Genomic DNA, 15,524 nt, shown 5'->3' on the forward strand with positions numbered 1-15,524 from the left:
GAAATGCATTTCCTTGTCCGTGTCTCTCAGTGGCCGGACAAGCACAGAAAATTCACCCTCCTTCAGTTTCAGTCCCCATTGTTTGAAGTTTGAGTTTCTTCGTGTTGAAACTCAACACAGTGGCATAGAAACCCCACCGCCAACTAGCGTTTTGGCAGTGAATTGCAGAACGACGCAGACGCACCAACGCACAAGTATAAATGCTCACAACAGCATAGGCCACTTGCGTAGGCTACTACGCAGCAGTATAAATCACCCTTAAATGGATGCTTGATGGCTGGCACGGACTCGCTGGACCCGAGTGCCTGTTTCCCTGCTTTATAACTATATGACCATTTGCTTTATTTTGTGGTCTTGCGTTTTTCGTCATTCGCTAGTGGTAGCAGGTTTGTGAGGGAGGGATTCGGGGTTCAGAAGAGGAGGGTGTAAGACACTGCTGCCATGTGTCTGAGCCATGGAAAATATATACGAAGTGCCACCGTCAAAGCCACTCCACTGCAGGGAGGGATGAGGCACTGTCCTATCACACGCCTTGCGGACATGCCAGCATGGAGCAGTGTCGCAAGCATAACAGAGCCATTGCAATGAGTGCACTTACTCGGACTCGGACTATTGGCACTGGAGTTGCCTCATTCTCTCGGACTGTTCCCAGATACGCCTCCTTCTGGAAGGTGGGGATGTTGTCGTTGACATCCAGCACGTTAATGCGCACGCGGCCAGTGGTCTCCTCCCCGCCCCCATCTTTGGCTATGAGAGTTAAAGTATACCGCCGCGTCGTCTCAAAGTCCAGGCTCCCAATCAGCGTTATTTTGCCCGTATCCTTGTCAATTGCAAACCTGCCAGGAAGCAAAGAGAGTTTTACTGCAGCAGGGTATAAAATGAAGAAACAAGACACAAAGTGCTGTCACAAGAAAATGGTGAAAAAGGTGTTCGGCATGCATGTCTTCATTGGGGAACTGAATACAGGAGTTGGGATGTCATGTTACAACACACACAAAATGCTGGAGGAACCCAGCAGTTCAGGCGGCATCTATGGAGGGAAATAAACATCTGCAAAATTTCTGTGTACATGTAACAACAAAATGTATAACTCTATAAGGTAGCTAAAGCTGATTATACTACTACATTCCATTCACATTTACGTGTTCATGTAACATGGGTCTATCTATGTAATGCATCAAAGTAGAAATGCCCCACATATGCGGTGGAAAGATTGGACCAACTCACAATCTGCCAGTCCGCGATTTCCACATTGGCCTTATTGGCTACTTTGGAAACCACAAAATAAGGAATATTGTGGGAATTATGTCAAAGGATGTAGGATGTTCACCTACAGGGGCTATATCCATGGTGTATGACCTCTAGAGTGGGAACAAGTCATCTCAGATCCTGAGGCACTGTCAAAAAATGAGGAAAACCAATGGAAGCAGCTTGCAACTGTCACCACTCATTACAGTGCCAATGTACCATGCCCACAATACTTGGCAGAACACCCAGAAAGCAACAAACAGCAGCACAAACAAGCCCTGAGCCTCCCTCCCACCTAATATCCACTATGGAGGATATAGGCAGAGAAGATGAGGAGAAACCCTTCTCATTGAGAGAGGAGCCAAAAACCAGGGGACACAGAATGGTGGTGATTGGCAAAAGAATGAAAAGCAACATGAGAATAAACTCTTGTACTCACTGCGTGGTTGGGGTCTGGCATGCAAGGTCAGGGGTAGTAATGGAGAGAGGCTTAACTGTAGCATTTTAGAGGGAGCTGTCCAAGTGTTTGAAGAGAAAGAACTGGCAGGGCTTTGGGAAGGAGGAAAGGGAATGGGACAAGATGAATTACCTTCTCAGTTCTGAAGAAGGGTCTTGGCCCAAAACAATGACTGTTTGTTCATTTCCATAGATATTGCCTGACCCGCTGAGTTCCTCCAGCATTTTCTGTATGTTGGTTTTACATGGAGCTGGTATAAGCTCTGTGGGCCAAATAACTTCCTACCTTTTGTGATACAGTGCAAAGTAAGCAAATAAAAAACCCTAGTCAATTTTAAGTGTGTTGTTTTGCTGGCCATTTAAAATAAATATGTTAACATCAGTGTTCAAACAGAGGAGAAATGTATTTCATACAAATGCATGAAGAGTTAATGTCTTTCTCTAGCCCTAGGCTGCATATTCATAGAGAAAAAAATGGGTGACAAAGAAATTCAACAGATTCTTTCTCATTGAAACATGATTGTTTTTTTATAAGGCTTGAAGGGGTGGAGTTGAAAGACTGTTTCATGTGCCCTGAGAGACCTGAACAAGGTTTCAGAGTCTCAGGTGAGGGGCTGGCCAGTTTAGAACTGACATGAACAGATACATTTTCCCTTAGAGACTTGCTAACCTTTGAAATTCTCAACCTCAGCAGTGTATAGATGCTCAGTAGCTGTCTCCATTCACCTGAGGTCAATGGATATCTACACATGAAAGGAACCAAAGGATCAAAGGCTGCGCAGGAAGGTGAAATTAAAATAGAGAATTGGCCAATAATTGAATAATGAAACAACAGGGATCAAGAGCCGAATGGCCTCCTGACACTCTGATTTCTTAAAGATGCTCTGTCAAATGTCAAAGACATGCAATAAGTAGACTGTTGAAGGAACATTCCTTGAAAGAGATTTTAATTCTGCACACATAACGAGCGTCTGCATTCCCCAGTAATGGTAAGAATTGAGTGAAGAATGCCTCATATGGTTTGCTTGTCAATGTGCACAGAAGCCATTTGAAGTGCTATTATATGTTCAGTATATAATATTGTGAGTAAATCTTGTTCTGTTCCTTGGAGGGTTTGGATTGATAGACGTCCTGTACATAGCGCCTTCCATGTCCTTTCATGACATTCTAAAATGCTTTACAGCAAATAATGTGCTTTTGAAATGAATCACTGTTGTAATGAATGATGGAGGGATGTGAGCCTCTATTTAATAAAACATCAGGAGGCTGAAGACCCACTCTATGTTTTAGGAATAGCTTCTTCCCCTCGGCCATCAGATTTCTGAATGGTCCATGAACACTACCTCACTTTTCCTCTTGTGCATTATTAATTTCATTGTAACGTAGTAATTTTATGTGTTGCATTGTACTGCTGCCACAAAACAACAAATTTCACTTCATTTATCAGTGATATAAAAACCTGATTCTGATTCTGAACCCATCAGCATTTCCTTCTGTTTTTTTCCCTACCTTGTGTATTTATCCAGCCTCAGTTTAAGTGAATTTGCCTCAACTACTCTTTTAGGTAATAGATTTCATATTCCTACTTACTTCCTGGGTGAAGGAGTTTCTTCAGAATTTATTCCTATCTTACACTGAAAGCTCTAGTCTGGAATCTGACTTTCAATGAGGGGAAAATTGATCTTGTTGACCACAATGATCTTATCCAATCATTTCATTTAGATGCAGAACCCTCTCCTTAGAAACAGAGCTCTCTGTTACTTGTCCCAGTTGTTGAACCTCATAGTTCTGGGTTCATCCTCAATGTGTTTTTCATGCCTCTATGATTTATAATGTGCAGACTGAAGGTGCATTCTAACTTAAGTTCTTTGCAGGTCCAGGTTAACCTCACTGCTTTACTTGGCTAGCCGTCTAGAAAGGAACACCTGCGCTGGGTTTGCCTGCTTTATCGTCTCATTAACTTCAGTGCTACTTCCTAATCAGTAAGCTATGGCAGGTCAGCCTGAAGTTTATAAATAAGACTCGTGTATTAATAATCATGATTTGGTCACAATCAGAAATTAATATGTTTCAACCCATTCTTAAATCCGCGAAGGGAATGTCAGCAGAATGTAGATAAGCAGGATTCCCGTGCTTCACAGAGTAACAGAGCACAGAAACAGGTCCTTCGGCCCATCATGCCCATTGGTACTAGTCCCTTTTACTGGCACTGGGTGCACTGAATGTATTGTTCATTATGATTAATTAACAGAGGCACTGTGCTCGAGGTCTGAAATAATTAGTTGATCAACTCTCAGTACTCAATCATCCTGGGATGATCCTGGTTTGAAAATTTATGGACTGTGGCATTTTTTGTTGGAGGCGATTGTGGAGGTTAATGTGGTGCGGGAAGAGTGGAGAATCATTCTGGTTAATAAGCTGAGATTCATGCTTTAAAAAAAAATAATGTTCCAGGTTAATTAATAACAAGGAAGTTTGCAGTGCATTCAGAGAAATTAGTTTATAAACTGCATTTCTGAGATTCAAAAAAAGACAGCCAATCATTAACTACTGATTAATCTTTCTTATGATCAGACCACATTAATGACATTAAAATATAATTTACATATTTGCATTATGCAAATTGAAACACATGGGAAAATATGACAATGAAGCCAACGCAAAGAATGTTCTCAAGCCTGTCAAGCAGGAAATGGATGAGTTCCTTTCCATAAATATTAATTGCCACCAAACCAATAGTGAAGCAAATAAAACAAAGAAGAGGAAAAATTATGAATTTGTAATAACCTATGATAATTGTCTCAAGTGCTATTAACTAAACCCTTGGCATTCTATGAAAACCATCCTTTATCTCAGTCACATATTAACTATTTTTTAATATCAACTTAATCCCTTAGCCTATTCCAATGAGCGGTCTGAATTGCCCTTATTCTACACCATACTTAACAGTGAAATAAATACAAGAAAACGAAATGGTTGATGGTTGGTGGCATTTAATGGGAAATAGCTCTGTCCACTGCCTCGTAAGATGTCGTAAAAACAAAGCTTGAGCAGTTTATGACCGTCAGAATCTGCAGAATTGAGTTAATGCCTCAAACTCACTGCTAGGCTCCTTTCATAGTCAGATTAAAACACTATTTTGATCTTTAACTGTTACATGGGAGGATACCAATTAAAATGGAATTCACATGAGAAGTAGATCAAAAGAATGGATAATAAAAACAGTAAAGTGAGTAAAATGGGCTGTAAATATTCGTATGATTGTTTTTGATATCTTAAACCAACACTAATACCATTATTTTTCCAATGAAATTTTAAATGGAGGTCGTTTCATTTCTCCCAGGTGGATATAAAAGATCCAAATGGTTTATTAGGAAGAGCAAGGGCAAGAGCTGGTAGGTAGGTGGATAGGTGGATCCAGGTGAGGGGGGTTGGGGCTGATGGGTATACAGAGGAGAGGATAGTTGGAATAGCAGTAGAAGCTGGGAGGTGCTAGATGGAAGTGACAAAGGACTGAAGAAGATGGAATCTAATCTGACAGGAGAGGAAGGTGGAGCATGGAATCAAGGGTGGCAAGTTGGTAGGTGGGGATGTAATGTCCCGTGTTACCCCATCCTTTCCCTTACCTCTTTATACTGTGTAGCGACTACTTGAAAACAAACCAAAGGTCGTTGAGAGGCTAAGTGAGGGAGTAGCACACTGTACGAAGTGCTTTCAACTAACCAAATTCCAAGTCAAAAAAGTATGTTCAATCCTTTATTAGAAACCAACAATAAAATCATTCGATACTTCCATTACAGCAACACACACAAAATGCTGGAGGAACTCAGCAGACCAGGCAGCATCTATGGAAAGGAGTACAGTCGACGTTTCAGGCTGAGATCCTTCAGCAGGTTTGGAGAAAAAAAGATGAAGAGTCAGTTAGAAGGTGGGGGGAGGAGAGGGAGAAACACAAGATGATAGGTGAAACTGGGAAGGGGAAGGGGTGAATTAAAGAGCTGAGAGAAGTTGATTGGTGAAAGAGATACAGGGCTGGAGAACGGGAAAGCTTATAGGAGAGGACAGAAGGCCATGGAAGAAAGAAAAGGGGGAGGAGCAACAGAGGGACGTGATGGGCAGGTAGGGAGTTAAGGTGAGAGAAGGAAATGGAAATGGGGAATGGTGAAAGGGGTGAGGCATTACCAGACATTCGAAAAATCAGTGTTCAGGCTTTCAGGTTGAAGGCCACCCAGATGGGACATAAGGTATTGCTCCTATGACCTGAGAGTGGCCTCATCGTGACAGTAGGGGAGGCCATGGACTGACATGTCGGAATGGGAATGGGAAGTGGAATTAAAATGGGTGGCCACTGGGAGATCCTGCATTTTCTGCTGGATAGAGCGTAAGTGCTTGGTGAAGCAGTCTCCCAATCTACATTGGGTCTCGCTGATATACAGGAGGCCACACCAGGAGCACAGGATACAGGAGATGACCCCAACATAGGTGAAGTGTTGCCTCACCTGGAAGGACTCTTACATAATCCATGTAAAACAAAATGAGCGTAATTGGATCAAATTGAAACAGGGACGAGTGGTCAATGAAAAATACGCATTCCCTATTCAGCCAAACAGGTGAGCAGCTGACTATATTCGTTTATTTTAACCACCACCCAATGCCACCCAAACCCATGTGACAAATTACCTGAAGCCAGAGTTTGAATGCACAGTACAGACAGACAATAAATAGATACATGGCTCCTACATCCTGGCTATCCCCCCTCTATCTTTCAGTCCATATGAACGGTTTCAACCCAAAACATCGACAGCCAATGGATGATGCCCGGCCTGCTGTGTTCCCCCAACTTTTTGCCTGTTGTATCGCTAACAATGGAGCACTCTAAGAACTGCACTGAAGCGTTCACCGAAATTATGGACTTGAACATCTGAAATGAGATTTTAACCCAGTGACTCCTGATGCTCCCTGCCGAACTTCAGACGGCACTTGCACACTGTGGTGGGGTTACAAGTCCAAATGCAAAAATTCCATTGTCAGCATAGCATGCTCTCATAAACAGCAACATGATTTTGATGAGATAATCCGGTTTAAGTGATTGATTGGGGTGGATAAATACTGGCTGGGATTCCTGGGAGAATTTCCCTAATCTTATTTGATATCATTCTGCAGGAAGTAGCGTGAGGCAGAAGATGGCACCTGCAACATTGTAGCTCTCCCTCAGTACTGCAGCAGATGGTCAGCCTAGATCTGCATGCTCCGATCTATGGAGTGGGCCAAGAAACCCAATGAGTCACGGTGTCAATGGTCAAATAACAATAATAAAACACTTGCCCCATTTACAAGGGCATCAAACATTTTGTGCTAAATGTTAGATGACGGCTGTAGAGCAAGATCAATGACATCACTTTACAGCAAAACATTAAATGTTTGGGCAACAATCTAATGAAATTTGATGCGTGTGCAATATCTTCACAGTAAAATAAATTATCTTTCTGTTTCACAATGTGGTCTGGGCGAACGTGGATTTGAATTATATTGTTTTCTTCATTATTTCCACATTATATTATAATTGACGTGCTTTACCACATTATTGGACCCTATTCACAGTGAAGTGCCGAAGAAACTTGGAAGTACATCTGCACAATGCTAGACATGTATAAATGACTATACATATTAGAACTTGCAATACAAGATAGGAACAGTCCATTTTAATTCCATTTGCTGTGCATTTTTATGCTTTTGCTTCTCACATAATAAACATCTCATGTGTAAAGATATTCTCCAACTTCTTAAAAAAAAATCTGGAAAATAAATGCCTGATCGTTCACAGATGCTCTGTGCATGAGCTTGCAACTCCATGTGTCAGGAATTAATCCTGGTGTCACAGAAAATATTTATCTCTACATAAACTCCTGATGTTGTTATTGCGATGCTATTTAAGGAACACAAGACAGCAAACAAACTGACTGTTAAACATTTCTAATACTGCAACTTCAGCTACACTTCAAAAGCACTTTATTGGCTTTGAACTGCCTTGGTCGATCCAGAAATGGTAATGAAAATGAGATTTTAATTCCAGCCTGCCTCCCTTTCATCTTTATGCATGCAGACAGTAAATCAAATTCCGGAACATTCTCAGTGATTCAGGAAGGTCCTGTATCTGTCTGGAAGGTCCAACTGCTGGTGAGTCAGTATCCTGGCAAAAACTACCACATGAAGACAAAGGAACACACCAGGCCACTCCATGAAAAAGTTATTGAAAAGCACAAGTCAGGAGATGGATACAAGAAAATTTCCAAGACACTTAATATCCCTTGGTGTACAGTTTAAGTCAATCATAAAGAAATGGAAATGTAAAGCTGCCTAGAGCAGGCTGTCGTTAAAAACTGAGTGACCTTGCAAGAAGCCAACAAGACACCTATGACAACTCTGGAGGAGTTACAAGCTTCAGAGGCTATGATGAGAGGGACTGCACACACAACTGTTGCCCGGGTGCTTCACCAGTCGCAGCTTTAGAGAGAGTGACAACAAGAAAGCCACTGTTGAAAAAAGTTCAAAGTCCAAATATACAATTTAATGTCAGAGAAATGTATACAATACACATCCTGAAATTCACATGAAATCTTGGCTAGAGTTTTCCAGAAGACGTGAAATCAGCTGGAAGAAGGTTCTATGGTCTGATAAAACCAAAATTGCACTTTTTGGCCATCAAACTAAACGCTGTATTTGGCATAAGCCAAACACCACACATCATCAAAAACACACCATCCCTACTCTGAAGTATGGTGGTGGCTGCATCATGCTGTGGGGATGCTTCACTGTAACAGGCCTTCAAAGGCCTATGAAGGTACAGGGTAAAATGAATGCAGCAAAATACACAAAAATTCTGGAGGAACACCTGATGTAGTCGGCAAGAAAACTGAAACTTGGGAGAAGATTTGTTTTTCAGCAAGACAATGCTCCCAAGCATAAAGCCAAAGCTACACAAGAGTGGTTCAAAAACAGCAAAGTTAATGTCCTGGAGTGGCCAAGTGAGAGTCCAGACCTTAATCCCATTGAGAATTTGTGGCTGGACTTGAAAAGGGCTGCTCACTCACAAACTCCATGCAATCTGACAGAGCTTGAGCAGTTTTGTAAAGAACAGGGAAAATAGCAGTGTCCAGATGTGCAAAGCTGATAGAGACCTATCCACGTGGACTCAAGGCTGTAATTGCTGCCAACAGTGCATCTACCGGCTTGCAAGGGATGAATACTTATGCATTAATTATTCTGTGTCTTATATTTGTCATTAAGTTAGATCACTCTGTAGAGATTTGTTTTCACTTTGAGCCTTTTTCTGTTCTTAGTGTCAAAAAAGCCTAATTAAATCCACTGTAATTCAATGTTGTAAAACAATAAAATATAAAAACTTCAAAGGGGGGGTGAAATACTTTTTATAGGTATTGCACATGACAACTGTAATTCTTTTTTTCTCTATTATCATGTATTGCATTGTACTGCTGCCGCAAAGTTAACAAATTTCACGACATGCCAGTGATATTAAACCTGATTCTGATTCACAAGAATCAACTGTGCACAACTGCAGGTCACATCATTTATTTGCAGTGCACTACAGAACTGCTAATCGTTGAGTAACGATGTATATCATAAGTAAGCTCCACTTACTATCAGAATAATCACTACAATCACATTCTTCAACTGAGACTCAGATGATCCATTTAGATCCCAGAGTGAAGGGGATGTAAAAGGATCCAAGTTGAAATGCTACCCCTGTTGCAGTACTGAGGGAATGCTGCATTGGTGAAGGCATCATCTCTTATATGAACTGCAAGATGAAGGAAAACTATCTCTTCCTAAGTGAACACAGATCTGGCAGAACTATTTCAAAGAAGATTAGGGAAGTTCTCTCTATAGGTTTTGGACAATATCTATCCCTCTATTAGCATCACTAAAAGCAAATCACTTAATTGAGATTACTGCGTCGTTTGTGGGAGCTTGTTCTTGCTTCTGCTTAACAAGTGATGGCACTTCAAGATTGGGTGCACATTACTCTCAATGGGTTTCACGGGAAGCAAAGCTGGAGATAATTAAGCTGCTGAAGATATCATGACCTCCAACACACGTTGCCTCTCCAAAGGGAAAAATGCTCAGTTGACTTTTTAAAGATTTTTATTTAGAGATGCAACATGGTAACAGGCCCTTACAACCCAATGAGGCCACGCCGCACTATTACATTCATGTGACCAATTAACCTCCTCTTACACCTTTGGTGTGTGGGAAGCAACCAGAGCACCTGGAGGAAACCCACACTGCCATAGGGAAAATGTATCAATTCCTTAAAGACTGCAACATGAATTGAATCCAGGACACTGGTGCGGTAATGTCGTTATGCTAACTGCTACACAAACATGCCGCCCCAAGTAAAATCTTCCACCTATCTCAAAGTAAAATTATATAGATTATTTTTTGCATTTTAGCAACTGGCAGTTTGTTTTATTCACATCACCAGCCTTAAGTCAATTACAGATTTTACTTTCATGTGAATTAGGTAGAAGATGCTCTGTGAAAGTACACATACACCAACCTCAACTGGAAATAAGACAGAGAAAGAAAAATCACTCTCACGAGGTTGTCTTAATCAGTGCTCTTCATTCATTAGAAGAAATACATGAATTTATAGAGTACTTTTTAACCGCATGCTTTTTAAAGCACTTAATGAACAAAGAATTACTTCTGAAATATAGTCACTGTTGCTTACCTGACAGCCAATTTGTACAGTGCAACAACCAAGTGATGGTTATTCTATTCTGACAGCAGTGTGTGAGGGATGATTGTTGGCCAAGATAGTGGGATAATGTCTCGCTCTTCTAAGAATGTACCATGAGCTCTTTTACATTCTCCTCAATGGAGAGTTCAGAGACACAGTGGCACAACCAGTAGGGCAAAATCTCCAGCAAGTGCTCTCCCTCAGGACTGGCACAAAACTGCTGCTTAATTTGCCAGCTGACTCCGACTGAAGTCACAGTCTCCAATTCAACAGGCTGCACACTCAGGTGGATTGGAACTCACGTATCCATTCTGAAGCTCAGTTAGGAAGAGAGTCTAGTGAAGGCTGGAGAGAGGAACTTGTATGTAGGTAGGTGACTGGCCATAACATACGGGTTGGATGTTACAGATTCTCTGCGAGACTTAACCAGGAGAGAATAAAGACACAAAACTTGTAGCTTAATCCAAACTCAATCTTTCCTTAGCAGATGCTTTAGTGCTTTATGAGAGATTTTAAAGAACTAATGCATTGTACCTTTCAACAGATAAATTTATAAATGGTTGACACTATCAGTACATACAGGTAAACATTTGGAAATGCTTCTTATCCAGTGCTAGCTCCTACCTGTCAGAATCATCACTGAAGAAATAATGGATGTTTCCATAGCTTCCAACGTCATTATCTGTTGCCTGAAGAAAAGAACATTTAGATATAAAATTAATAGAAAACAGAAGTCCAAAATCCACCACTGGTTTTAGGCAACCATACTCAGTAACTGTCTTTCACTTTGTTAACATTTACTGAACAATGTTCTAACAAAATTCATTCAAACATTACTTCCACAGTCAGGCCGTCAAGTGACAAACATTACTCTCACTGAGCTAGAGAAGACTGAGGGTGACACGGGTAAACTTGAATTCCATGGTTTTCAGTGAATATGTGGTGGAAGGAACAGAAGAACAAATTTGAGGATTGGCACAAAGTTAGAAAAGCAAGATTCTCTCTCTCTCTCGCGCACACACACATCAGATGATGGAAAAAATTGTCGAAAAAGATCAAGTCAACCACTTTTGGTCAGTGAAGATAGTACAAGCTTCACTTAACTCAGGCCAGCTTGTTGGTCTGGACCGAGTCCGGTTTCTCCCCGAGAAGGCTCTGGACATTTAGTAGAATAAGGAACTACGTGAAGAAGGAAGGGGGAGCAGTAAATTTAAGTCTAGTCGAGAGGACTTCTTTGATCAGATTACAAAATGAGAAAATGGATTTCAAATGAGTATTTCAAAGTGGGCTGTGAAAGCCTGATCCTGTCTGGTCTTAGAGGCTAAACTGCTGGGAATACCATATGGTGAGGTGTTTATGAGGAGAGAAGACTGCTAACAGGATATCCCTTTCAAAGTTTACAGCTGATTAAAACCAGTTTCCTAAGATGTCCCGGTATTCACAACAGCTTCCAAAGTGACTTGACATTTGATCCAAGCAGCAAACAAATCTGGAAGTGAAGAGACTATTCTGGAGCCCAAATGGGGCTGAAGGAGACACAAGATGCTGGAATATGGAGTAACACACAAAAAGCTTGAGGAACTCAGTGGATCAATAAAAATATCAAATGTCTATTTCTCTCCATAGTAGACTGGCATACTGACCTCTACCTTGTTGAGGCCCAGTGCCAACTCTCAGACATTTCCTTTTACTTACTCCTCGAACAGGACCCCACTAAGAAACGCCAGGCCATTGTGTCCCACACTATCACCAACGTTATTGACTTTGGGGACCTCCCATCCATCACCACCAACCTCACAGTTCCCGCAGCCCACACCTCCAGTTTCTACCTCCTACCCAAAATCCACAAACCTGCTTGTTTCAGCTTGTTCCTGCCTCAATGAACTCATATCTCCATTCCTTGACTCTGTTTTATCCCCCCTGGTTCAGTCCCTTCTGACCTACATCTGTGACACCTCACACATTCTTGATCTTTTCAAGAATTTCAGGTTCCCTGACCCATCATCTTATTTTTACTGTGGATGTCCAGTCCCTATACACCTCCATCCCCCACCAGGAAGGCCTCAAAGCTCTCCAATTCTTACTGGACACCATATCCAACGAGTTCCCCCTCTATCACCACTCTCCTCTGTCTAATGGAACTTGTCCCCACTCTAAATAATTTCTCCTTTGGCTCCTCCTACTTCCTTCAAACCAAAGGGGTTACCATGGGCACTCGCATGGGTCCCAGCTATGCCTGCCTGTTTGTCGGCTACACAAAACAAGTCTATGTTCCAAGCCTACACTGTTAACCGTCCTGCAGTTTTCCTATGCTACATCGATGACTGCATTGGTGCTGCTTACTGCACCATGCCGAACTTGTCGATTTCATCCACTTTGTCTCTAACTTCCACCCTGCACTCAAATTCATCTAGTCCATTTCTGACTCTTCCCTTCCCTTTCTCAATCTCACTGTCTCTATCTCCAGAGACAGCTTATCCACTGATGTCTATTATAAACCAACAAACTCTTACAGTTGCCTGGACTATACCTCCTCCCACCCTACTATTTGTAAAAATGCCATCCCCTTCTCTCAATTCCTCCGTCTCCGCCGCATCTGCTCTCGGAATGAGGCTTTTCATTCTTGAACAAAGGAGATGTCCTTCTTTTTCAAAGGAAGGGGCTATCCACCATCAGCGCTGCTCTCAACTGCATCTCTTCCATTTCACCACATCTGCTCATACCCCAGCCTCCTGCCACCCTACCGGGGATAGGGTGCCTCTTGTCTTCATCTACCACCCCACCAGCCTCTGTGTCCTTTCCCTCCCCCCACTTTCTGCTTTCCACGGGGATTGCTCCCTATGCGACTTCCTTGTCCATTCATCCCTCCCCACAGATCTCCCTCCTGGCACTTATCCTTGCAAGCACAACAAGTGCTACATCTGCCCCTACACCTCCCTCACTACCATTCAGAGGACCAAACAGACCTTCCATCTGAGTGACACTTCACCTGTGAGACTGTTGGGGTTATATACTGTGTTCATTGCTCCCGGTGTGGCCTTCTGTTTATCAGTGAGAACCGATGTAGGTTGGGAGATCGCTTCGCCAAGCATCTATGCTCTGTCCACCAAAACAAGCAGGATCTCACAGTGGCCACCCATTTTAATTCCACTTCCCATTCCCATATGTCCATCCCTGGCCTCTTACACTGTTGTGATAAGGCCACACTTAGGTTAAAGGAACAACACCTTATATTCTGTTTGGGTAGCCTCCAACCTGATGGCATGAACATCGATTTCTCAAACTTCCAGTAAAGCCTCCACCCACCTCCCTTCACTATTTCTTATCCCCTTTTCCCTCTCTCATGTTATCTCCTTGCCCACCCATTGCCTGCCTCTGGTGCTCCTCCTTTTTTTCTTTCTCCATGGCCTTCTGTCTCTTTCACCAATCAACTTTCCAGTTCTTTGCTTCATCTCTCCCCCTCCAGGTTTCACCTATCACCTTGTATTTCTCTCTCCCCTCCCTCACCTTTTAAATCTTCTCCTCAGCTTTTTTTCACCAGTCCTGCTGAAGCGTTTCTGCCCGAAACATCGACTGTGCTTTTTTCCATAGATGCTGCCTGGTCTGCTGAGATCCTCCAACATTTTGTGTGTGTGTTGCTCTCTCCATTAATGCTGCCTGATCTGCAGAATTCCCCCATTTTATTGTATGTTGTTCCTGATTGGGCCATATCTAGTGAACTCAATATATTGTATATTGAAGTTAAAATTAAAACACAAAAATATAAACCAAAAACCCAAAAATTTGCTTACCAACTATATCTCTTGATGTTATCAGATGATTTGATATGCATGTTTCCACCTCTGTTAATAGACCTTAGCATCACCAGTACAAGTCCACAGTCAGTACTGAGGTTAAAAGCTGAAACCTTGATTGCACAAATTCAGCTGATATCACCAGGTTGGGAGCTTTCTTATGCAAGGGAGGGGTGTGGTGGTGGGGAAGAGATTAGTTTCATTTTCAAGCACTTGTGTTTAACCTTGTAAACAGAAATGAAGTAATAACAAGTATGGAGCTTTGCCACTATAATCATATGGGCTATGAACTGCAATTAAATAGAGACTTCAAAGTCACAATGACTGGGATCTTAGCATTGTGCCAATAAGGGATGTCTAGAATTCTGTGCTTCATTAGCCATAATCTACATACCCCAGTAGAGCTGAAAAGATCTCATGGAATCTCAAACAAAAAGAACAAAAGACATGAGTTTCTTAGGTGTGTGGCATCTGTAGTTACTTTGGGAACTGCAGAAACAGTCACAATTTAACCATGCAGCTGGAGATTTCATGCAAGCTGGACAACCATGATAGTAGTTAACCAGCGTTCACCAGCAACTTTGATGTGTGTTGCTTGAATTTCCAGCATCTGCAGAATTCCTCGTGTTTATGATCATAGTTAATCCAATTTATCACACCCCACCCCCTCCATGTCGATTATGTTATTGTTTGTGGTTCCATGTGTTTCGCCTGTTCCCTCCAAGACAGAAGGTCCATTCCTAGATTTAAGTATAAAAACCAAGTATGACACTGCAGTTCGGGTCTTTGGAAGGTAAACCAAGATGCCATTTTAATTTCCAAGCAGGTACACCAGATCCCACTAGGCAACTTAAGTAAAAGTAGGGGAAGTTCCTTCTCTGGCCAATATTTATTTTTCATTGGACAGCACAAACAGATAACCAAGTAATTATCACACCTGCTGACAAAATCTTTCAGTGTATAGACTAGCCTCTGAGTTTCTTGCTCACTTCAGTGATATTCATTCAAACATACCTGATAGATGTACAGGTGTTCTGGGAAGCTTTGAAAATGAGCAATGCACAATATTTCTTTATTATATCCACAACCTAATCACAGAATCTACCTCAGTTTCCCTCTGACCAGTTGTTGGCTACCTATGTGGCTGGCTTGTGCAAATGCTTAACAAACTCTTCAACTCATTTAAGCTGGCAATGTTGCAGCATTTACACTGTTAGATTCAGAATTCTATCCCATGACTACTGCATCCAAGGAACCAATTTCTC

General features: G+C 41.9%; 1 protein-coding gene across 5 annotated transcripts in view; it reads right to left on the bottom strand.

Moving 5' to 3' along the window:
• cdh23 (cadherin-related 23) overlaps window positions 1-15,524 on the bottom strand; it is a 1,160,360-nt gene that overhangs the window by 523,600 nt on the left and 621,236 nt on the right. For 4 of the 5 annotated variants that reach the window (XM_063070587.1, XM_063070586.1, XM_063070590.1 and 1 more), the window contains exons 14-15: window positions 11,090-11,154; window positions 599-836 (exon numbers count right to left, since the gene is read on the bottom strand). In XM_063070587.1, the coding sequence (XP_062926657.1) occupies window positions 599-836; window positions 11,090-11,154 (303 nt within the window). The remainder of the gene's footprint in view (window positions 1-598; window positions 837-11,089; window positions 11,155-15,524) is intronic. The other variant, XM_063070588.1, reaches the window with a different exon arrangement.

The sequence above is a fragment of the Mobula hypostoma genome, chromosome 18 (genome assembly GCF_963921235.1).
Source record: "Mobula hypostoma chromosome 18, sMobHyp1.1, whole genome shotgun sequence".
Lineage (NCBI taxonomy): Eukaryota > Metazoa > Chordata > Chondrichthyes > Myliobatiformes > Myliobatidae > Mobula > Mobula hypostoma.